Raw genomic sequence first — 25,168 nt, forward strand, 5'->3', positions numbered from 1 at the left:
GCCATTGGTGAGCTTTAATGGTCCGTTAACAGAAGATATTCCCATCGGGGTAGTGGAAGACTAAGCAGAGATAAGAAACAATACCCCACCCGGTTTTTAACAGCTGGCTTGTTATCAGAGAAGGCAGTTACCCCCTTCCTTCTGGAGTTACAACAGATAAAGAAAAATCTCCTCAACCGAGCTTTTGCCATCTCTTTGTTTTGGTCAAGTACTCTTAAGTATCCAACACTTAGTCTCCTTGGTAACTTATGGGGAAAAAATTCTTTAAAATAAAAAAGGAGCAAACCTAAGCCCCAGCACCTGGGATTGGGGTGAAGACACTTGTGAGTCAGATGGGCTATTCCAAGGGCATATTTGTTCCCAGACAGGGCAGTGGGGAGCTCCAGAGGATGCAGCCCTTCCTCCCAGCAGTACTGACTTCACCTGTTCCCTCCCCTTCTCCTTCAATCCCTCTGTCTCCATCCCACCCGGATTTTTCCCTGATCTCTATCCATCCATTTTGCTCATTCCCTCTACTCCTGCCCCCAGCCTCTTCCCTTCCTTACAGCTGTCTGTCCATCCTTATCTTCCATTTCTCTGTTCTTGTGCTTTTGTGTCTCCATAAATCCTCCTGCCCCACCAGTGCTGATCCCGAGCCTCAGGGCCCCGCTCAGCTCCCCAGCTCCTGTGCTGACTCTGGGCACATTCCTGGCTCTCCGCTGCTGCTCTCGGCCCTGCACAATGTGTCAGGAGCACTCGGAATAAATAAGGACTTTTGTGTCTGCCAACTGCAGTGAGCTGTCCTTCACAGGCCAGAATGGCTTCAGACATGACAGTTGTTTACATAGGCCGAGGTGCAGGGTCTGGGAAGGCGCTGTCCGCTGTCCATGCCTGCCCAGGCAGCTGGGAGAGGTTTTCTGGGAAGCAAGTGCTGCGTGTTGACAGGCGCATCCTGAAGAAAGGCTCCTCGCTCCTTCCCAAACATGGGCAGCAGGCACCATCTTCCAGCCTCTGTCCCGAGGAGAACGTGTGCCCTTTCAAGTAAGACAAAACACCCTGAAGCAGCAGCAGTCGCCTCTTGCTCTATTTTCGGCCCTTCCCTCCCAGCGCTATTCCACTGCCTAAAATTAATGGAAGTTTTCTAAATAAAATCCCATAAAATAACAGGATCTGGCAGCTTGGTGTCCCTGTTGCCCAGCAGTTGGTCCCCTGTTTCTCTGGAGCATTTACTGCTCTTATGTAAGTGCTCATCACCTTGGCTGGAGGACTTGTCTGAGGAGCTGGGAGAAAACAGTGCTGCTTAATCTTGCTGCTTAATCTTTGAACTTCTTCTTGTCTGGCCAGAAAACTAGAGTTCCAGACTATTATTCCTCATGCATCAACACCATCCTTGCTTTTCTGTAGAGTTCTCTAGAGAATTACCTGCCTTGACTACAGACGGCCTGAGAGCAACAGAGACCAAACTTCATGCTTGCTTTACAAGGGTGCCTTTTATAGGAGAAAAAAAAACCAAAAAAAACCATTTCCAGCTTTACTAGCTCCTCAAAAACAAACAGAAAGGGTTGTGATCACCCTGTGGAGCCACAGTCATCAGTTTGAGATGTGGTTGTACCTCCTGGAGCTGACAAAGCAACCCAAAGACTGTCCCACTGTGAGATGCTGGGAGGGTGTGAGGATGTGTGTGTGGCTAAGACAATCTAATTGTCAGAATGATTAAAAAAAATAAAGTAACTTCTCAGGGGATCAAAATGCTGATTCCTGTCCAACTCAGAGCTCTTGTTTTACATGGAAGAGTGTACAGGTTAATGGTAGAGTGAGTAAAAGCTTGGTTTTCTCTAATTCCTTAATAATTTTGGGGCATCTCAAAGTGTGTTCTCACTAAGCAAGGGATTTTGGACAAGTTAAGGACCTGAGAGTAATAAAAACTATTTGGATCTGAAATTTAGAGATTGTAGGAAATGACTAATTAAAAATGTAACTGATTCAGGGAAAAAAGTTTATTACCAGGTCATACTGACAGAAGAGTTTACAATTCCAAAGACCTTTCCCTTATTTTAGCCCTACAGAACAGTTCATGGAGGAAGTGCTCCCTTTTTTTTCCCCTCTGAGCTGTAGACCACAACAGAGAAAAGCTTCCCCTGCTTCTCCTGCTGCTGTTAGAGACAGGCAAGGAAACCTCTTACCCAGAGCTTTGAGTCTGCTGAGAATGTTTTATAAAAGCCTCTACACTAATTACTTCCTCAGGGCGCTATAAACTCCTCCAGTTTGATTTATTTTTAGCCATGATGAAAATTAGCAATATCCTTATGTTTCAGGGTGCTCACACAGCGAGTCCAGTGGCTCCTGTGCTGATGTGGTCGGAGGAATTACATTGGCTTCTCAGCAGGCAGCTTCCCTGCTGGAGCTGAGAGCACATTTCCCTCTGTTGGGAGAGCAGGATCGGTCCTTTTGTGCTGCTCTGAGCTGGATGCGCCCCTCCCGAGCTCTGCTTGAACCTGCCATGGATAGAACAGCTCCAGACTGAGTCAGGGAGTGCTTGAAGATTCCCTTTTGGATTTGCCGGGCTCTGTTCCCCAGCCCACATCCCTCAGGGCAGCGCTCTCCTCATACTCCCTGCTGCTCCTGGTGCTCCCGGCATGGCTGGGTGCCTGTGGGTGCGGGGCTGTGCAGGCCAGGGCACGGGCTCCATATTTGGCTCCGGGCTGGCTGTCTCTGACCCTGGCAGCTCCGGGTTTGCCTGTGGCCGTATATGGAGCCACTGCTCCGGCAGCTGTGGCTGGCCTGAGTTAGCACCAGCAACATCTTTGTGAAATGCTGCTTCTGTGGAACCCAGCTCGTTATGGTAAAGCCAGGCCTTGGACTGGCTTTGCAGTGAAGGGGGTAATTTGAAGAAAGCAAATTTCCCATTAAACTCCATTTTTAATTGTTTGCTAGGATGTGCATGGTTATAATCTCCTTTGTGGTGGTAAAGTCATGCAGAGGGAGAGCAGAGCATAAGCAGAACATCTCTGTGTCACAAAGTCAGTAATTCATTATGACAGTAATAAAAACCTCCTTCCCTGTGCAGAGCCAGCACCATGCTTGCCACACAGATCTTACTTTTCCCTTAGATGCTGTGTGAGTGCACAAGGACGGGTGGAATCAGGTATGGGACCTCACCCAGCTTCCCTGACATGAGTTAGGATGGGGATGTGGGGTCACAGCTCTCCAGAGACTGTACCTGCCCTGCTGACACCCAGGATACAGCAGGAGAGGGGTTTGTGTGCAAAGAAGCGTGAACCCAAAATGCTTGGTGAGGTCTCTTTTGTCACCGAGGTGGACAAAAGTCTGGACTTCAAGAAGGAATAGGAGGTTCAGCCTGTGCTTCCAAGGGCACAAGGAAGCAGTTTGTACCTCAAATGTGCCTCCAGCAAACTGCACTGTACCTGAAAAAACAGTTTCCCTGAGTTAACTGTAAAATCTGGCCAGCACAAGGGCCCTGCTCACACCTCTGCTTTTGGGTGGGCACCTTTAAGCTACACAAAACTCATATTTGTGCAGAGACAGCACCTGTTCAGTTTTGTAGCACCCAAGTCAAGGCTCAGCTCTGACTCTTCAGAAGATACTTTTCGATTCTATGAATTTTCTTACCACTCCCACTTTCAACCTGGTTTGCACCCCTTGGTTTCTGCATCAAATCCCAGAATGGCATCAAAAATTATTTCACTGATTTTGTTTGCCTTATCTCCCTCCTTCCTTTGTGACAGATTAAAAAGCAGCAGCAAGATGTGTTAGGCTTCTTGGAAGCCAACAAAATTGAATTTGAGGAGAAGGACATCGCAGCTAATGAGGAGAACAGGAAATGGATGCGGGAGAATGTCCCTGAGGACAGTCGGCCAGCGAGTGGGAACCCTCTGCCCCCTCGGCTCTTCAATGACAGCCGCTACCTCGGGGTAAGGGCTGCTGCAGCTCTCCTGTGCTCATCCCCCTTCACTTCCAGCTCTCCTGTGCTCATCCTCATCACCTCCAGCTCTGCTGTTCTCATCCCACTCCTCTTCCTCACTGCTACTGCCTGTGCTTCACTGTGGTGAGCAGCAAGGCAGGGCTTGCCCAGCTGCAGTTGCCCAAACTGGGAAGGCTGTAGGAGGTGTTAGACGTTTCCCCCCATGTTGGGCTTTTAGTAATAATTGATTCTTGAATATTCTAGTCACACCAGAGGAGAGATTAAAATGTAGACCTCTTGATTTGTATCCTACCTTGCAGTACATATATAATTTTCTTTTCCTGTGAGTTTTTTCCTGTCTTATGGCTCTGAAAGTTCCCAGATTTTTTAATCCTCATTTTCCCCATGATTGTGAACTAACACCTCACAGAAATCTGGCCCTTGTATACCAACCTTATGTTCTATAGCAAGTTCAGAGATGTGTTCTGCCCATGTGGGGTTTGCCAGTAGGTGTGAATCCCAGATCATATGAATTGATGTCTGCCATGATCATAAATCAGTTTTCTGATCCTTCTTGGATCAGCTCTGTGTGCTGCTTGCACAAGGAAGGCTGCTGTGCTTCACCTACTCCAGGGCCTTGGACAGATTAAAACTTGTGTTGCAAACACAAATCCTACTGTAATTATTTTAATGCTTGATCAAAAGTAAGTTGCCCTGCAGTACTTGTACCCAGCAGGCCATGCTTGAATGATTATTAGATTAACTGTTAGTTTTATTTTTAAAACTTAGTATCTTCTGAACAGAGCTCACAGTGTGCATTCCTCTGGTCCTTTTGAAGTCTGGTTCTGACCTGCACAGTCTGTAAGTCAAGACCTGCCAGTTCTGGACCTTTGTGAGACAAATCTGTGCCTACTGAAAGGAATTATTCTCAAGGTGCCAAGAATTTTTCTTGCTTGTAATAGAAGCAGAACTTGAAATAATATCCACGGTGAGCTGTTGTGCCACTTGGCTCTCAATTTTACTGACTGGTTATGACATGGAAAAAGGTTGGTTTGGAGTGACAAACATAAGGATCAGTACTTATCTGAGAAGGGGCTGGTTACAAGGTACTTGCTATGGGTTTATTTCATCCCCAAAATTTTGGTTGATGTCACGTTGAACTTTTGAAACTCAGTCAGTTTGTGTTGCTGGATTCGAGTTGCTACAGTTCAGCTTTCAGAAAGGTAAAAGTTAATTCTGTGCCCAGAATTTGAACCTCTTTCTGTGTTTATCTGATGCCTCTCAAGCATGAAGTTCCTTGTTCCATCTGATGCAGCACAACTGGCAGAGCAAAGAGCAAATTGGCCTTTCTGGCCTGTGCACAGCAGAGAGGCTGGAACTGGAGATGCTGTGTAGGCTGGCATGAGCCCTGCTTCTCAGGCCCAGGAATTCCTGCCCTGGGAGATGCTGTGGAGCAGGCTCATGGACTGTGCACCAGCAAGATAAACAATCCCTTTGTTATCAATCAGCCCCATTCCTGTCAACAGAAGGGCTTCAAGGAGGATTTACCATAATCACACACATTTTTATCAAACCATCACGTGAACACTGCATGTGCAAATGGAGCAATAATTTCATATCCCTGAAGTCCAGGCAGCTGGAATCTTCTGGTCCCTGTACTTTGTTCTGTTCTAGCTGCAGCAGCCTCTCCTTAGAGCTGCCCCCCTCAGTTGCTGTTCCTTAGGCTTTTGCCTCCCAGACAGTCAGGAATCCAGAGCAGCATGCCCATAACAGCTCTCCCTGACTTCAGCCTGAGACCCAGCTGCTGCCTGCCTTGGGCTTCCCAGCCAGGACTCTGCGTGCAAACATTGCCCAGGAAAGCTGGAGGAGGCTGGTAATGTGCATCAGTTAAAAATGAAGAGCAGGAAAGTAATGGGACTGATGCCTGCTGAGTTCAGAAGTCAGTGAGGGAATTGTGTGGTAACTTGGACAACAGTGAGCTTGCACAAAACTTCTGGGTTCCTTTAGTTTGGGGTTGGCAACTGGTATTTCTTCTTATTTATTTATTTATTTATTTATTTATTTATTACCTTAATTTTCCTGGGAAGTGGCTGTGTGTATTTAGGGCATTTGTAGTATACTGTGAGTGAACAGTGCCACCCCATTGTCTTCCATTGCACAGACTAATCCTTAGTGGGAAATTGTTGGGGCTTTAACAGTTAATAATGCTTACAGAAAGATATAAAGGACACAGTAACCTTGAAACTGCTAGCTAGATAACAGTCATGCAAAGCTAAGCAGAAGTTGAGAAAAAACATATGGAGGCAGCATCTAAAAACCGCAAACAGGAATTTTGCTAGGCGAGTGCCAACCAATCAATAGTAGAGCTTTATGCATGCTTGCCTCGTGCAATATGTTTATAGCAAATAGGAAAATGCATGATCGTGTGCACGGAAGCAAAAAACTGTATAAGAGTCCACACGGACGCAACAATAAAGGGAGCATTAGCCTACTCATCATATTGATGTGTCTTGCTTCTTCACCTTCGGTCGCGACATCTGGTGACCTCCGACGTGATCCCGACACAAGGATAGGAGTCGGAACCAGGCGGACGAGAGAGAGGGTGGACCATCCCGGCTGCCCGGCTGAGGCAGGAGAATCATAAGAAAAGAAATTACTGTGGCCACGGCTGACCGGTGAGTCAGGCAGACTGAGGTCTGGATCGGGATGGGGAATACTGCTATGACGGCGTTGGAAAAGGCGACCGTAGACGGTCTGTTGAAAGTCGCTACGACGACTGGGCAAAAAATTGATCGAAGCGATTTGGTGAACTTGTTGTTTTGGTGCCGGCGCCGGGGGCTATTGGACTCTACTGGGCAAATATTTGACTTGGCGGCTTGGCAGAAAGTAGGGAGAGAACTGTGGGAGTATGTGCAGATAGGGGCCAAAGATAGTAAGCAGTTGGCAAAAACGTACAGAGAGGTGCGGATGGTTATTGAGCAAGTGCATGCTGATGCGGAGGTAGCAAAGGCGTTACAGTCGGCTATCGCTGAAGGACCTGAAAATAGTTTAAGCCCGGAGGAGAAGGAGACGTTAGCTGATGCAGAGAGAAAAGAAGAGCAGGAGAAGGGATACCTTGATGAGTGGGGGGACTTTGCGCCTCCGATGCCCCCTATGGCAGCCCCTGCAGGATTTAAAGGCGCGTTTGATGACATCATACCACCCTGGATTCCAGAGCCCCCAAAAGATCCACCGGAAGCGCAGGGGCAACAGGCCAGCGTGCCCCCGATGCCCATGGACATTGATCCAGCTAAGGTACCGCTGCCCAAGGAATCCCCAGAATCCCCAGAGTTAGGGCGTTTGTTAGAGGCTCAGAAGAATGTAATGGAAAAGATATTGTCGGAAATGAAAAGGATTGATGGGGGGGCATCAAAGCCTACTAGAGCGCTCGCATACCAACGTGCTGCTCAGGCTCTAAAGGAGGGTCTAGAGAATATCGAGAAGCAGCTCGATCGCCAGGATGCGAGTGGTTCCCATCCTGAGCAACCACCAGACAAGCCAAAAACGCTTACTAAGGCGCAAAGGTTGAACTTAATTGACTACGCAGCCGATGGTGAGATGGGGGTGGAAGAATTGAATGACCATCTCCGGGAGACTTATGGGCCAGGGCAAGGGCTGACACAAGCGGAAAGGGTAAGGATCGAAGCGATGCGGCAGCAACTGTGAGCGCTGGGAAAAGATCCGGACGTTAGGGACCGTCGTTATACCGGACCAACCCCTCGGAGGCCTGGGGGTGCAGCCGCAATGGACCCTCCTCGAGACCCCACCGGACCTCTCTCTTTATTTACTATGATGCTTACAACGGATCGGCCTCAACAAACAGTACAGGTGACTAATCCAGGGTTTGAAATGCCTAGAGAATTGCTTCTGACAGATGGCTCGAGACCAAGAGTGATATTGGACACGGGGTCGGATGTGACCATTTTCCCTGTGATGGTGTGGCCGAGGTCGTGGCCACTGACAGCCATCAAGACCCCCATCACAGGTATCGGAGGGGATGCCACTACGTGTCAGAGCGCGCATTGGTGCATTGTCAAAGACATCGGAGAAAACAGGGAAGCAAGAATAAGACCCTATGTTATGCACACGACTCTTTGGATTCTGGGACGAGACGCCATGTCGCAATGGGGCATTCAGCATAAAACTGGCATTCCTTATAACAGTACTGGACAAGCGATTATCGAGCGGCGTCATCAGGATATTAAGCGCCTTGCCGCTGTTTTGAAAAAGGAGGGGGAGCTATCCCCCTATAACGCTGTAATGAAGGCATGCTATGTTTTAAATTGGAAAAATCCCGTTGGGGAAGAAAACGACACACCAATACAAAATCATTTTAAGGTCAACCCTAATGACTTGACTCAGTGGGAAGTATTAGTGGACACCTGGGATCCGCACCAGGGGGCATGGGCGGGACAAGGTAGTAAACTGCTTACCTGGGGAAGAGGGTATGCTTGTGTCGTTACAGGAGAATCGCGCCCGAGGTGGTTGCCAGCAAAGTGGGTACGGCCCTGGCTTCCAGCGACGAAACCTAGCGGACACACCGACAGCAACTCCGAGCACGTCAAAAATTAGGCCTATTATGTCAAGCCCTTGAGACTCTGCTCAAACTACCGCCAAACACCTTGAACTGTGATTCCCCTCACGCAGTTGACGTAACTCGGGTCATTTGTCTTTGGGAACAACAGAAGAGCAGACATAGACGGGCCGTAACTCAGTTGTGCTGTGGCCGTGCTGGATATTTGTGTGATACAGTAATTGTGGAATGTGGAGGCTGTAGGAGAATAGTGCAGGGACGCAGCCTTGCTAATTTGTATGGCTGTATTGAGTGTCAGCGCGCTTTAACCGCAAGAAACGTGTTTGTGGCATTGCGGGAGTGGGTTTCCCTTCCCGACGCTACTGACAATCAGTTGTTGGAGCTCTTTGAAAGTAGAGAAGAGCGGGCTTTAGCGGAGTGCGCTTATTGCTTAGCTTGGTTTTGTAGCAATATAATAGTGTTTAAGAGAACTAAGGTTATTAGCACGCGGTATATGATACAGTGCCAACATCATGGCAATTATTGGAAACATTATTGGGAAAAATAGGAGCAGCTTGATTTTGTTTTTGCTAATGGGAATAAGTATTGAGGCTGTTGCTTGCACGGAGCTATTGAACATAGATGACAGGCAGAACATGTGGGTCACCTGGGCCAACAAAACTGGCCAAGAGAGTTTTTGCCTATCATTAGCTACCCCTTCCGATCCTTTTAGAACTTGTTTAATAGGAGTGTCCGTTGTTAACCATACAAAAATATACCATAATGCTAATACTAGGCCGAAGAACGTGTCCTCGTTACAGGAATTAAGATTGCTGGGCTCAGTTGCCACCAACGATTCTTGCTTTAAATTTCATGGCAATGGCAGTAACCTTTCTCCAGTACGATTTTACAATTATTCTCTTTATTGTAATGGCACAGCACATATTTACAACCCCCGTAACCTTACGATCGCACTCCCGGAAGGGATATTTCTGATTTGTGGTGATAGAGCCTGGCAAGGTATCCCAGCAAATGCTAGCGGGGGATCCTGTTACTTGGGCAGGATTACAATGTTTGCCCCCAATATCACCGCTGTCATCACAGCAAATCATAATCGGACTCGCCATAGGCGGGCCGTGTCTCAATTAGGCCCTGACTGCAAGGACACCATGGAACTGTGGGATCCCCCCGAAGTAATCCTCGCTAGTATTTTTGCCCCTGGGGTGGCTACTTCCCAAGCATTGACACAATTGAGACGCTTAGCCTGCTGGACAGGCAAACAGATCAATATTACCTCCAATATTCTTGCCGACTTAACGCTTGATGTTGAAGGGGTCAGACACGCAGTTCTTCAAAACCGCGCCGCGATTGATTTTTTATTATTGGCACAAGGCCATGGTTGTGAGGCGTTTGAAGGGATGTGTTGTATGAATCTATCAGATCACTCTAACTCTATTCACCGACAGCTTGCTCAATTGAGGGATAACATGCATAAATTACAGGTGACCTCGGACCCTTTCACAAATTGGCTGGCCTCTTTTGGGTTTTCCCCTTGGCTTATGTCACTTGCAAAAGGGGCATTTTTGGTACTTGTGGTTGTTTTTGCCATACTGTTATTTGGGCCTTGCATTTTACAATGTTTTATGGCTCGCATGCAAGCAATGACCCAAGCCTTATTCGAAAAAAGAGGGGGAGATGTTGGGGCTTTAACAGTTAATAATGCTTACAGAAAGATATAAAGGACACAGTAACCTTGAAACTGCTAGCTAGATAACAGTCATGCAAAGCTAAGCAGAAGTTGAGAAAAAACATATGGAGGCAGCATCTAAAAACCGCAAACAGGAATTTTGCTAGGCGAGTGCCAACCAATCAATAGTAGAGCTTTATGCATGCTTGCCTCGTGCAATATGTTTATAGCAAATAGGAAAATGCATGATCGCGTGCACGGAAGCAAAAAACTGTATAAGAGTCCACACGGACGCAACAATAAAGGGAGCATTAGCCTACTCATCATATTGATGTGTCTCGCTTCTTCACCTTCGGCCGCGACAGGAAATATGATGGGAAAGGTGTACTCAGTGTAAGTTCCAGTTGAACTTCTGACAGATTTAAGAGCTGGACTCCATAGTTGCACAATTGCCATCTTTGTCAGGAATCAGCAATGACATCTGGGAACATCAGGGTTTCTAATGACAAGGTCCAGGCTCAGCTGCTTCTTCAGGTGGAATGTCCACACCAGGCCAGTGACAACACCTGCCTTGTGTGGAGTCTGTCCCTTTGGGAGAGGCTAGAGCACCTCACAGCAACATCTCCTTGGGACATAGAATGAATTCCCAGCTTGTCCCTTTCCAGCCAGACCAGTTTGTGTGCTCTTAGTGCTAATGTCACGTACCTGAGCTGATGCTGGATTTTGCATTTGGCCACAGGAAGCAGTTTGCATGGTGTGGGTTGGGTGACACCTCAAACTGAGTTGAGGTTATTTCTGACAATTCACACCTCTGTCTTTTATTCCCTCTCCCTCCTGCCATGGTGAAGGACTACAATGCTTTCTTCGAGGCACGGGAGAACAACGCCGTGTATGCGTTCCTGGGCTTGACTGCACCTCCTGGGTCAAAGGTAGGTGAGCACCTCCTCACAGTGAGCCTGTGGCTTTCACCTCCTTCTCTGCTCAGAATAGGATCTTGTACACGTGCTGTCATAGCCCCCATCAATCTCCTTGGGAGATACTCAGTCTCCGGAGGGTCTCAGGTTTCAGTCTCGAAAGAGTAGTTAATATTTGCACTGAAGAATGCATAAGAAACCTAGATGAAAAAAATTATCTCAAAATCAAAGAATGTTTTCAATTCAGTTAAAAAAATTACTAATGTGAAATTTTGATGAGATTTTTCTACTAGAATATCTCTTGAAACCAGAGCCACTGTTTCTGAAATAACATGGTCTTGCTTCAGAGTAATTTTTTCCTCTGGCTTGTTATCCAAAGCTTATTTTCCTTTGCCAATTACGAACTGGGCTGCTGCTTTGTGGATGCAGTGGGCTGGAATTCTCCTTTTGATTTTGATAGGATGAGACAAGCCTGCTTTATACATTTCACTTGACAGCAGCAGAATCCTCCAGGTCACTTCCAGCTTTCCTGTTCCAATGGATAAATATGCCGCTCCCTTTCAGCTTTACTCATGTACGAGTCGAAGGTCGTGCTGTGCACATTACTAAGAGACCTAATTTTAAAGGTGGATGGTGAACCATGAGCAGTGAGCACTGCAGGTTGTGGGGCAGACTGAAGCAGTTTTGGGAGCCAAATTTCCAGCAGTAGCTCCACTGGGATGGTGTGATGAGGAAAAACTGCCTTGTGCAGAGCTGCACAGAGCAGAGCCTGGTATCTGCATCCCAGTGTTACCGCTGCCGGCATCAGACCAGCTGCACACAGCGCCACAGTCCTGGTGAAGTTCCTTGGAACATCTGCACTGCACTGCTCAGCAGAGTGTGCAGGATGGAGCCAAGGAACCAGGAAGCAATTCCGAGACTGTGGGATGCAGGGAAGCTCGTGCCTTTCCCCTGGGAAGTGCAGTGGTACCAGAGAGCAGCTGCTGCCATAACAAATCAGGTCACCTGTCTCAGTAATGTTGGGAATGTCACTGCTTCCCAGACCTGCTGGCTGGCAGAAGCAGCCAGCATGGCTGGGAGGAGCTCTGCTTCTGTCCTAAGGGATGCTCCAATTCTGTCCTCACCTGAGGAAAAGGTGAATTTTAAACAGGAGGGATAGAACACAGCTGTACTCTGCTGAATTTCCATGTTGTGTTGCGCTGATGATGGTAAATACCCTTTGCAGAAGTGACCCTACATCCTGCTCTGGGGCTGACTTTGGGAATTCCTCCCACAACTAGGATGTCCAGTCAAGTTGGTTGCAGGCTGCTGAGGAGGGTACACAGATTTGTAGGTGCTGAAATTGATGTTTCCAGCATAGCTGTGTGCAGCTTGGATATAATGCTATAGGGAATGACATGGCAACTGCAGAAAATGGCAGGAGGCTGGGAGCAATCTTGGCAGGAAACCTTCATTCAATGCCATCAGGAGAGATTTGGGACATTATTTGACTGAACACAAAGGTTTGATATTAATGCTAAACAGAACTGGCTCAGAAGTGAGCATGGTAAATTCAAGTAACTATTTTCTGAGCCCTGGAGGTTTGGTTTGTCCTTTGGATCTACAACCTCTGGGAAAGGCTGGCCTTCAGTTTATCTTAAAAGCTCTACTTCAAGCAATATGGGTGGATTTTAAAGGGAAAGGATTTTGTGAGTTAAAAGCTATGTTTAATTATTTCTTTATTAAGGATTTAAGGACTGAGAAGATGCTCAGTGAGGGGCCTTGAGGGAGAAATAAGGGAAAGTATGAAAGAGGGACAGTGTCAAGCCTGGAAAGCTGAGCCTCTCTCAGATAACTTGCAGGCTTATGCCCAAGGAAATGAAGTTTGACCTCCAAGAAAAATAGGTTAGCAGGTTGCTTGTACCAACCTTCCTGGGCATGAGGGAAATAGCAGGAATCCTCTCCAGCTTTCCACTGCCTGTTCTGGAGAGAAGTACTTTGTCTTGAAAAAAAACCCAAAAACCAGTGAGGTGTCACCATTGCAGTGCCCTGTGCTGGTTAAGGGAGTCATTACTAAGCCAAGGGAACCTTCTTCTCTTTCTTACCATTCAAAGAACCACTTGTCTTTTAGGGAATATCAAACATGCTGCTTTTTCCCAGGCTTTGTAGCTCTTTTTGATCTTCCTTTCATTGCTCACCTGCCTTTTGTGCCGCGGATGGCCGGGATATCCTCGTGCAAGGCCTGTGGGTGCACGGTGACATCCTGGCCCCGCTCTCTGACCTGTGACAGGCCAGCAGAGCAGAGCATGGGCCAGGAGCATGGCAGCTCCAAGCCAGGCTCTTCCCATGCCCTGAGTTCAAAGGCAGGATGAGGGTAGTTAGCCAGGAAAACCAGAGTGAGCCACTGAAACCAGGGATACCGATAATAAGAGAGAGTTCGACTGAAACAAACGCAGGTCCGACCACTGTGGTTAATTCTACGTTGTCCGTTTATTACGTGCAGCACGGCAGTTTATATACCATTCTACATAGTTTATACATGTAATAACTTTTTCATTGGCACACAGCAGAGGAAAGAATGCAAACACACATTATTAGGTTTACTCTTAAGGTGGCTAACACGTGCTTACTAACAACTCTATTCAGTGACCTTCAACACCCTATTATTTTTCCCAAACACCTTAATATCTAATTCTAACTATGCCACAACTTACTAAGAAATTTTTCCTGCGTCACAGGCTTCAAGGCCTCAGTTAGGCCTCAGTTAAGGTAGTTCAAGAAGGTCTAAATATACATCATGCCCTTCTTTCCTGAGGAAATCTGTAACAAATCCCCCTTTTTCTTTTTGAACTACCCAAACTGAGTCAAAGGCGCGATTAATTGCATTTCGTACACACTTTAACACACAGGGCAAAGCTATTAATATAACTATAATAACAATGAAAATAAATATTTCAAAATGGATCAAATCTTTGATCCAACCAGCAAACCCAATGAGTTGATCCAGTTTTCAAACGGAGTACTAACAACTCTAGTGAGGGCTACCTAGATAAAAAAAAAGAGACTGGCCAAAGAAACGCAGGTTCTAATCAATGTGATTAACACTGCGCAATTCCTTTATTTCGAGAGAAATGGCATCTTTTATACAGTTCTATATAGTTTACAGTTCAGATAGCTCAGTCATTGGCATACAGCGAGAGAAAGAATGAAAACACACACTATGTAACTTACGGTTAAGGTGGCTACACATGTGCCTACTAACTACTTTACTCAGTGACCTTCAAATCCCCATTATCTTCCCCAAACACCTTAATATCTATTTCTAGCTGCGCCACACGCCTGGAGGAATTTTAACTGCGCAACAGGCTTCAAGGCCTCACCAAGGCCTCAGGTCAGGCCTTGACCAGGCCTCAGGTCAGGGTAATTCAACATTCTGATACAAATCATGACCTCCTGCCCTGAGGAGATCTGCAACACATCCCCCTTTTTCTTTTTGAACTACCCAGACTGAGTCAAAGGCGCGATTAACTACATTTGGCATACACTCAACTTATAACTTAATTTTTTAAGCTCTTAACTTAGACTAACTTAAGATAACTTAACTTCTGCTATGTACTTATATAACTACCAAATCCACACACTCTGAAACTAATTGTTATCAAGTTCAGAAGGATCAGAAGGTTTGGAATTGTCCAAAGATGTTCCAGGTAGATCGCTGTCCTCCTGATTGTCTCTTTGATTGTTTTCGTTGTCTGATGGTATTTTTGTTGGAGGACACGCGCGGGGAAATCAACTCGGTACCCAGACAAGACCAGCTTCCGTGGATACGCACATGTATCCCCGACCATTAAACAACACTTGGCTTGGTCCCTGCCATTCACCCGTCCGCATATTTTTATAATACACATAAAATCCTGGAATTGCCTGCGGTCTTCCCTCTTTGACGGCGTGATGATGTATCACGACTGTAGGTTCCTCCCGACCTTCTACTAAACACAAATAATTTAAAGTAAACAAAACCTTAGACAATCTACTAACTACATCAGTGTCATCTGCCTGTTTCTGCTTTGCAAGATATTCTTTGAGAGTGCAATTTGCTCTGTTAACAATAGCTTGACCTGTGGTAAGAGACTCTGGCATGGAAATGGCCACCACTCCCCACTTGGCTTCCCGAACCACCCAAGCTGGCTCGATCTCCAACCCAGCATGAGAAGAAACCAATCCAAATACCACACAAAATCAGCTTAGGTCTAGACCTGTGGGAGAATGAGGGATCCCTGTGGTATGCTTCACTCCCCATGCTCGTTGACCGACATAGGCTGGACCATTGTCGGTCTTAATTTCCACAGGCACACCCATGACTGCAAAACAAGCAGACAGATGCCTTTCTACATGCAAACTCTTTTCCCCTGGCTATGCTGTTGCCTAAATAAATTTTGAGTATGTATCAACAGTGACATGGACGTATTTCAATCTCCCAAACTCTGGGACATGAGTTACATCCATCTGCTACAACTCTAAAGCTTTCAGTCCCTTTTGGTTTTTGTGCCCAGCCCCAGTCTGGGCCCATGATGACTGAGGGCAGGCAGGCACTCAAAAGAATCTGAAATTATCGGTGCAAGGCTCGTGCATTTTGATGGAATGTATTTTGATGGAATGTCTCATAACTGTTGCGAGCCTTTTTAAACTTGTTTTTGGGATGAGCATGCACAACACAGCTGACGCCAGCATCAGCTTGTACATTGCCTTCTCCCAAACCTTGGTTGCACTGGTGACTCCGAATGTGCAACACGCAGAAGACATGATGGTGTTGATTCTGTCTTCATCTCTTGTGGGAATGCTGATGTCTGCTGGTTCTTTCCCGTCTATTTCAACAATTCTGTCTCTGCCTTTCTTTATCAAGGGAGCAAAAGCGTCTGTCCTGCGCATGACACGACTCTTTGGCTGCACTGGCAGAAACACCCATTCAATGACAATTTCTGTGGCATCAGATTCAATGTTCCACAGATTCAATTTTTCAAATCAATTTTCAAATCAGACTTTTCAATAAAATCAAACTTATCATTTTTCTGTTCAATCATTGTTCTGTTCAGGTCGGTTCTCTCCCCCTTTTTCTTTTGCCATTGAAAGACGATGGCAAGAGGAGAAGCTTTAGCATTGGTCTGGAAAAGTGTTGACTGAAGAAGTTCCACATGTCGTGCTGTTCTTGGAGTTTCTTGACTTCCTGCAAGCTTCATTGGCGTGACTGTCAGCATTGCACGTTGTGCACCACAGGCTTTTGGCATGATCGCCTGATGTGACCTGACTCACCACATTGGAAGCAAATCGCTCTGGATGGCTTGTTGTGATGTGAAGACTTTTTCTTTGATCTTTTCTTGTCTGGGACCAGTAGCAGAGCTCTGAGAGCTAGTGATTGAGCCAATTGATGCACTTCAACAGGATAGGTGAGCTGCACAGAAGATGAAGCGTACAGTCCATGCCCAGTTAACATGCTGGGCTGGATGTTGTAAAATGGACCACCCACCTGTGGATGCCTGCTGGCTTCTTCTGCAGCCAGGCACTGCCATTGTCGCTCAAAGATGAGAAGCTGTAACAGTGTGAGAAGCAAAGATGCAATGCTGATACAGTCGGCTGGACAAAGGAGGTCAACTGTGTAGATGTAGTGAATGATGTTTTGCGCTGCCTTGGATCTGAGTCCGTATGTTTTGACAGTCTCTTTGGCTTTCTGGAGTACTTTCCAATCAAAAGGTTTCCAAAAGGCAGCATCATTCTCAATGACAACAGGATCGGCTGCATCCCAATCCTCACGTTCAACAATTGGGTTCCTTGTACATGCAGATGTTGAAGCACCAGGGACTGATGAAACGTCTGGCGAAGGGACAGGTGAAGGATTGGAAGGTGTTTGTTGTTCTTGTAACTTTGGCATTTCAATAAATCTGGATATAATTTGTTGCAGTACAGAATTGTAGTGTTTATATGATTTGCGCTGTTCATGTTGTCTCACAGCGACACGCGGTGGCTGTTCTTGAGATCGCTGTCTGTTGCGGACTGCAAAAGCTGATATTCAATTGTTCTCAGTGTCTGAATCTGAATCGGAATCAGAAGGGAGAGGACGCTGTGATGGTTCTGGACTGCGCGATCGTGCTGAAGCTGTGCGAGCGGTGGTTGCCGGGCGACGCGACGCTGTGTCTCCCCCCGCAGCGGACGGAGGCTGCGCCATGTCAGATGACGCCGCGCGCCGACGGATGACATCACACACATCCTGGTCGCTGTGCGTCTGCGCGCGCTGAGGGCAATTCGGCCCCGCCTGCACTACCACGTCAACTCGATCTCCGCCTCCTGCTCCGCCCTGCAGTCCGCCCCGGCTCGGTGCTACTTGGCTCTGCCCATCCCCGCCCTCGGCTTCGCCTGAGTCTCCGCCCATCTCCCCGCCCATGGAGCGAATTGATCGAGACACTTCCGGTTTGTTTGCAGTTTGTGCTGACTGCGGAGGAGAGAAGTTCTCCGCTTGGGTCACCTGATCAATGACGTCCTGTGGGGTGGGGCTGACAGACGCACGCAAACCGCGAATTGGTTGATTCCCGAACCCGTAAAATTTCACTGTTTTGGGTCTAAGGGATGGGGGAGGGTCTAGTTTTTCCTGCATTGCACCCTCAAAAGCCTGTTCTGCTGAGACAAGTCGCAAAGTACGAAGCACTTTTCTCAACACTGTACCAAGCTCCTGCGCAGTTTTGCCTTCCTTCCCACCAACTATTACAGTTTTCCAAAGCAAATCACCGATCTGTGTCCACTCGGTGGTACTGAACAGCAGAGAAGGCTGTTGTAACTGTCCTTTTTTCCTGGCCCACAGAGCCAACTGCTCCAACTCACTCTCCTTTACTTTTTCACCTCTCTTAGAGAGGATATTTAAAAGCAGCTGTGTTGCCACGCCCAAGTCCAGATCCATTTTACAGTCTCTTTCTTTTCCCAACACGGCCTACCTTCGCCCACGGGGTGGCGCTGACGCTCTTTCGAAGTCAGACGACCTCCTCGCGGCACCAGTCTTCGCTCCTTATCGCTCTGTCTGTTCCGTGTCAGTCCGAGCCGAATTCCGGTCCGAGCCGATCCCGGTCCAAGTCAAGCAAGGAGTCTTCCTGGGATCCCTTGCGTTTCAGAACTAGGACCCCGGGATCCCTTTCGTTTTTAAACTAGGATCCCCGCGAACCCGTTTCGTTTTCGAACTAGGGTTCAGAACCCCTTTCGTTTTTGAACTAGGGTTCTCACGTCTAGACGTCTTCTTTTTTAAAAATGATATGTCGACACAAAACACATTTAAGCAATGAGGTGTCCCTGTAGATTCGGGCACCAAATCTAGTGAGGGCTACCTAGATAAAAAAAAAGAGACTGGCTAAAGAAACGCAGGTCCGATCAATGTGATTAACACTGCGCAACTCCTTTATTTCAAGAGAAATGACATCTTTTATACAGTTCTATATAGTTTACAGTTCGGATAGCTCAGTCATTGGCACACAGCAAGGGAAAGAATGAAAACACACACTATGTAACTTACAGTTAAGGTGGCTACACATGTGCCTACTAGCTAATTTACTTAGTGACCTTCAAATCCCCATTATCTTTCCAAACACCTTAATATCTATTTCTAGCTGCGCCACACGCCTGGAGGAATTTTAACTGCGCAACAGGCTTCAAGGCCTCACCAAGGCCTCAGGTCAGGGTAGTTCAACATTCTGATACAAATCATGACCTCCTGCCCTGAGGAGATCTGCAACAAACAACTACAATTTTCCCCATATTACTTCTTAGCTGTTTAAGCTGTTCATAAATTGAGCGAGAGTGATCTGACAAATTCATGCAGCACATGCCTTCAAATTCCTCGCATCCATGCCCCTGAGCAAGGAGAAGGAAGTCAATGGCAGCTCTGTTCTGAAGCACCGCATGGTGGATGGTAGAAACATCCGCGGCGAGTTCACTCAACATATTAGATGTTATATTAATTTGTTTTGATGTCCAACAAGCTAGGGTTCGTAACTGGGTGAGAGCTTGTGATGATGCAACACCCGGGGGAAAAGTTGATGCTACTATTACAGTTGGGGGTCCCCACAACGATACTGATGATTTACAAGTGGGATCTAACTCAAGAGCATTGCGTTTAGATCGCTGGGGTGTTTGTGAAAATTTCGTAATTTGATGAATGGAAGGAGCAAACAGGGTTAATTTCCCAAAATAACATGGGCCCCCTGCAGGTCTTTGGGGTACTGCCAACCACGCTCAATCCCCACAGATGAGGAAAACTCCAGGTGGCAATTTTCTTGCAGCATCTCATGGTGGTGCTACAAGCTGTGTCCAATTGTTGCAGTACTCTGTATTGCTATAATACAATAGGGATTTAGGAAACAACCAAGTGTTGCTGACTTTGGATTGTTGTACATGACCAAATGTCAAGCAATAATTGCTTGGTACAGAACCAAGGAGATCGAATTCCTGTGGCTCAGTACTTACTATTTTAAGATCTTATGCAATTGCAACAGCTTATGCTCCTAAATAATTTCTTGGGATTTTATGGATTTCACACCAAGTTTCAGAATGAGTGTGAGTGGACTCAACAGGTTGACAACACCACGCGTTCCAAGCTTCCGTCAAATTAGGATATATTTTGGCTTGAGTCCAGTTTTTGAACTCTGTCGTCGAAAGCAATGGAACTCCAATTAGACAGGTGTGAAAGGGACTGGACGGTGTCGCTAAAGACAGACAGAATGAATCTTGTCCAGTTCGATTGGCCCATGTGACCCACATGTTTTCCCGTTTGTCAATATTGAGCACTCCAAACACACTTCCTGTCCAAACAATTTGGAGAACAAGTAGTTTAATCCACAGCATTTTGCTGGTACTTTTGACCTTTACCTTCAGTGTTCTATTAAAAATACTTATAACTTATAATAACTCTTAACTTCTATAAGTATAACTACACAAACTACTGATTTCACACACTTAAAATTAATTCTAATTAGGTTCAGAATCATCAGAAGGTGTTCCAGGTAGATCATTGTCGTCTGGTCTGTCTGATGGTATTCTTGCCAGAGGACACGCACGGGTAAATCGACTCGGCACCCAGACAGGACCAGCGTCTGTGGACACACACATGTATCCTCAACCATTAAACAACACTTGACTTGGTCCTTGCCACTCACCCGTACGCATGTTTTTATAATAAACATAAAGTCCTGGAATTGCCTGCGGCCTTCCCTCTTTGACGGCGTGATGATGTATCACGACCGCAGGTTCTTCTCGACCTTCTGCCAAACATAAGTAATTTAAGGTAAACAATACTTTTGATAGTCTACTAACTACATCAATGTCATCAGTCTGTTTTTGTTTTGCAAGGTATTCTTTCAGGGTGTGGTTTACTCTTTCTACAATAGCTTGACCTGTGGGAGAATGAGGAATCCCTGTGGTATGTTTCACTCCCCATTTCTGCATAAATTTTGCAACTCGCTGACCGACATAGGCTGGACCGTTGTCGGTTTTAATTTCCACAGGCACACTCATGACTGCAAAACAAACAGACAGATGTCTTTCTACATGTAAAGCTTTTTCCCCTGTGTCCTGGGTTGACAGTGCTCTCTATCCCATAATCCCATATCGTGGACACCCTTGTTATGTCTAAGAAGGTGTTCCGTCCCCTTTAGGGGGGGCGGGCACTGGCCTGCTGGGCTGGCTCCGCTTTGCTTTGCTTTGGCTTCCCTGCTTCTAGGCGCTCGCTGTCTTGCAATTTTCTGCTAGTTTCTTGCCCTTTCGTTCTTTTGTTTTTTCTTCCTTTCTTTCTGCCGCCTCTGTGCTCTGTTTGTTTTTTTTTTTCCCTTTTCCTCTTCTCCCTTTCCCCCCCCCCCCCTTTAAGATTTAGGACCGGCACCCGGAGCTGATCTGGCTGGAGGAGTCCGAGGAAGATCGCCGGGGCTTGTAAAAGAAGCTGCGCGCCCCTCCCCTCACAGTAACCTGAGCTTTTTCTGTTCTTTTTTTTTTCCCTTGTGTCGGGGGGTGTTTATTCATTTGTTAATAAACCGGTTTTTTCCACTTTGTGTTCAAGAGACTCCTTCCCAAACCCAGGGTTGGGGGGAGGGGTGGTAGAGGTTTTGTTATTAGGGGATTCCTTGAAGGTTTTCCCCTAATTCAACCCAAACCAGAACACCCTGGCTGTGCTGTTTCCCAAATAAATTTAGAATAGGTATCAACTGTGACATGGATGTATTTTAATCTGCCAAACTCTGGAATATGAGTTACATCCATTTGCCACAGTTCTAAAGCTTTCAGTCCCTTTGGGTTTGTACCTAGTCCTAGTCCAGGCCCGTGATGACTACATTGAGGGCAGGCACACACAATTCCTTGTGCATCACTCAAAGGAATCTGAAATTGTCGGTGCAAGACTCGTGCATTTTGATGGAATGGCTGTTGCAAGCCTTTTCAAACTAGTTCTGAGGAGGAACATGGACAACACAGCTGACTGCAGCATCAGCTCGTGTGTTGCCTTCTCCCAAACCTCTGTTGCACTGATGGCTTCTGATGTGCATAACACAGGAGACATGATGATGTTGGTTTAACACACTTCTCAGTTGTAAAAACAGTTCTCCAAGACGTTGATTTTGGGTTTGCCTGAGGAATGCATCTTCGATTCTCTGCACAACTCCAACTACGTACAAAGAATCTGACACAACATTGAGTGGTTCCTTGTTCCAAGTCTGCAAAGCCCAACACACGGCTTTCAGCTCAAGAGTTTGAAGTGTATCTCCCACTTCCCCTTTAATTACACGCTGCAGCCATTCTTCTTGTTGCTGCCAAACACATGCAGCCTTTTTTGGTTTTTGACCAGCATCTGTAAACACCGTCCTGCCTTCCACTGGTTTCAGTGAACACAAAGGCCTCTCCATCCATCTATGGCGTGTGATCAGATGCCACATTGAACGTTTTGGCTGCTTGTTGTGAACCACACCTGCAAAACCCAACAACACTTCTTGCAGTGCAACTGAGTGTCTCAACAGCCATTCCAAGTCCTCATCTTTCACGGGAATGCTTATGTCTGCTGGTTCTTTCCCATTTATTTCTACAATTCTGTCTCTGCCTTTTCTTATCAGTGCCGCAAAAGCGTCTGTTCTGGTCATGACATGACATTTTGGCTGCACAGGCAGAAACACCCACTCAAGTACAATTGCTATGGAATTGAATTTTTGATCAGATCGGTTCTCCCCGTTTTTCTTTTGCCATTGAAAGATAATGGCAAGTGGGCAAGCTTCAGCATTGGAAAGGAAGAGTGACAATGGGAGATGTTCTACACAACGGGCACTCCATCCACGCTGAAGTTTCTCACTTACGTGCATTAAAGTTTTCCGCTGTTCGGGGGTACAAACCTGTGAACTGTTGGCATCACTGCCCTGAAGCCATGGCAGGAATGGTAGTAAGTCATCATTGGTAATGCCTATAATGGTCCGAACCCATTGCAGGTCTCCAAGAAGTTTCTGAGCATCATGCAAAGTGGTGGTACTGTCATGTAAGTTAACTTTCTCGGGACAGATCTGCGCATCCGTGATCAGCCAACCTGAGTATTTCCAAGGGGCTGATCACTGTATTTTTTCTGGTGCAACTGTCAGTCCTTGATGCTCTAGTTGTGAAATCAGCCAGTCTATTTTTGTCTTTGGCAGTGGTCGCTTTGTGGCAATGAGAATATCGTCCATGTAATGATAGATCAAGGCGTCAGAGAAGTGTTGACGAATTGGTTGCAAGGCCCAGTCAACAAACAACTGACACATACATGGCGAATTTCTCATGCCTTGTGGTAAAACAATCCACTCATATCTTTTTGTTGGAGCAACTCTATTAATTGGTGGCACTGTAAAAGCAAAGCGTTGAGTGTCCTGTGGATGGAGTAGAATGGTAAAGAAACAGTCCTTTAAATCAATGACAATGATGCTCCACCCTTGCAGTATCATGGTTGGTGCTGGCAGGCCAGGTTGCAAGGCACCCATGGTCTGCATCTGCTCATTGACTTTTCGCAGGTCGTGCAGCAGTCTCCATTCGCCTGATTTTTTCGGAATGACAAAAATTGGAGTGTTCCACAGACTGACAGATGGTCGAATGTGTCCAGCATCAAGTTGTTCTTGAATCAACTGGTTTGCAAGTTGCAGCCTTGTTTCAGTCATGGACCACTGCTCGACCCATACAGGGTTGTCGGTCAACCAGGTGATCTTTAAAATGGATGGCTGCTCTGCAGTGGCCATTAGGAAAAATGCTGATCCGTGGTTAAAACCAAGCCAAGCTGGGACAACACATCTCTGCCCAACAGTCCTGGAAGCTTGGCAGGCAAAGGCATGACGTACAGTCATGCTGCAATAACTCGACCGTCTTTAAAACTGATGCAAATTGGATCTGCGCTGATCGCAGAAATTCTCATTACACCAACTCCGACAATGTGGTTGGTCGGAGCCTGTAAAGGCCAATCCGAAGGCTAAAACAACTGGTTCAGAATTGAAACATCAGATCCTGTGTCTAGGAGTAGCTTTAGCTTAAAGTGATGAGAACCACGCTGCAAGCGCACGGTTCTCAATGGGCGATTTGTCAAGTCCAAAGTGAAGAAGACATCATGGCCAGTGGAGCCAAAGCTTCTATTCATTCTGTGTTTTTCATGTGGTTCTTTTGGACGTTGGCAATGTGGTAAAATATTTTCAAAAGCTATGATTTGAGCAATTTTGCTGCCTTTTGGAATTGTCACAGGTGGTTGCAAAGCATAAGCTAAAATTTGAACTTGTCCAGTAAAATCTGCATCGATGATTCCTGGGATTACAATCACACCTTGTTTGCTCGTGGAAGATCTGCCAAGGAGCAAATCTCCAATGAGGGACATGAGACTGTACATTGGGCCACAGACATTGGTGGGAATCATTGTAACTTCTTTATCTTGCAAAGTGACTTCTGCAGTTGTTTCCACATCCACACCAAGACTCCCTCATGTGGCAGGTTTATTTTTAACTAAAAATCCATTGTCGGGGTCTTCTGGGTCAGGGCATCGATTTGTGTCTTCGCGTGGTGCCACGACGCGCTGCGCTTGAAGTTTCCCAATTTTCGGCAAAGCTCAGTGGCATGATTGTCAAGGTGGCACTTCTGGCACCACATGGGCTTTCGACATAACTAACATGACCTGTTTCGCCACATCAGTAGCAAGTTACATCAGTTGATTTGTTGCAACGTGAAGACTTGTTCTTGGATTTATTATTTGCTAAAGCAGCAGCAATAACGTTTCCTTGATGTTTTATTGCATCATGCATGGTTGCTATGAATGCTGCATTCTGACTATTTTGTTCTGCTCGAGTTGCTCTTACTAACATTTCATCAACAGGACTTCCTTGAGGAAGTGTGGCTAGAATGGTTCTGGTGCGTGAATTGGCATTTTCTAAAGCTAAAGAACGAAACAGCTGATCTTGCAGACTTGTTGTCAAATCTGTTGCATCCTTTAAAGCAGCTGACAATCTGTCTATGAATTGTCCATAGGGTTCAGTAGGTCCTTGTTTTATAGTAGAGTAAGGTGGTGATTTCTTTTTATCTGGGACAAGCAGCATGGCTCTGAGAGCTAACAACTGAGCCAATTGATGCATCTCACCAGGGTAGGTGAGCTGCACAGCGGATGAAGCGTATGCTCCATGCTCAGTTAGCATGTCGGCCTGGACTGCACAAAGTGGATCACCTACTTGTCGATGTTTGCTGGCTTCCTCTGCAGCCAGGTGCTTCCATTCTCGCTCAAAAATGAGAAGCTGTGATGGTGTGAGAAGCAATGATGCAATGCTGGCACAGTCAGCTGGACAAAGGAGGTCAGCAGTGTAAACGTACTGAATAATGTTTTTTGCTGCTTCTGATCTAAGTCCATATGTTGTAACAGTCTCTTTAGCTTTTTGTAATATTTTCCATTCACAAGGCTCCCATTTGGCTTGGCCATTAGTAATTAAAACAGGACAGGACAGGGCATTAGCAACCTCCCAATCTCCATCCTTGAGTGCTGCTTTGGCAAGAGCAACTCGGCGTTCATCAATGGGATTTGTTGTCAAAGCTGGCATTGACACTGAAGAAACAGGTGCTGGTGGAGATGGAAGGTCTCT

General features: G+C 46.4%; 1 protein-coding gene across 1 annotated transcript in view; it reads left to right on the top strand.

The window, feature by feature from the left end:
• LOC310922298 (uncharacterized protein) overlaps positions 1–25,168 on the top strand; it is a 59,537-nt gene that overhangs the window by 29,785 nt on the left and 4,584 nt on the right. The window contains exons 2-3 of the mRNA XM_083882751.1: positions 3,726–3,911; positions 10,989–11,069. Of these exons, the coding sequence (XP_083738877.1) occupies positions 3,726–3,911; positions 10,989–11,069 (267 nt within the window). The remainder of the gene's footprint in view (positions 1–3,725; positions 3,912–10,988; positions 11,070–25,168) is intronic.

Source organism: Zosterops lateralis (genome assembly GCF_965231275.1).
Source record: "Zosterops lateralis genome assembly, chromosome: W".
Lineage (NCBI taxonomy): Eukaryota > Metazoa > Chordata > Aves > Passeriformes > Zosteropidae > Zosterops > Zosterops lateralis.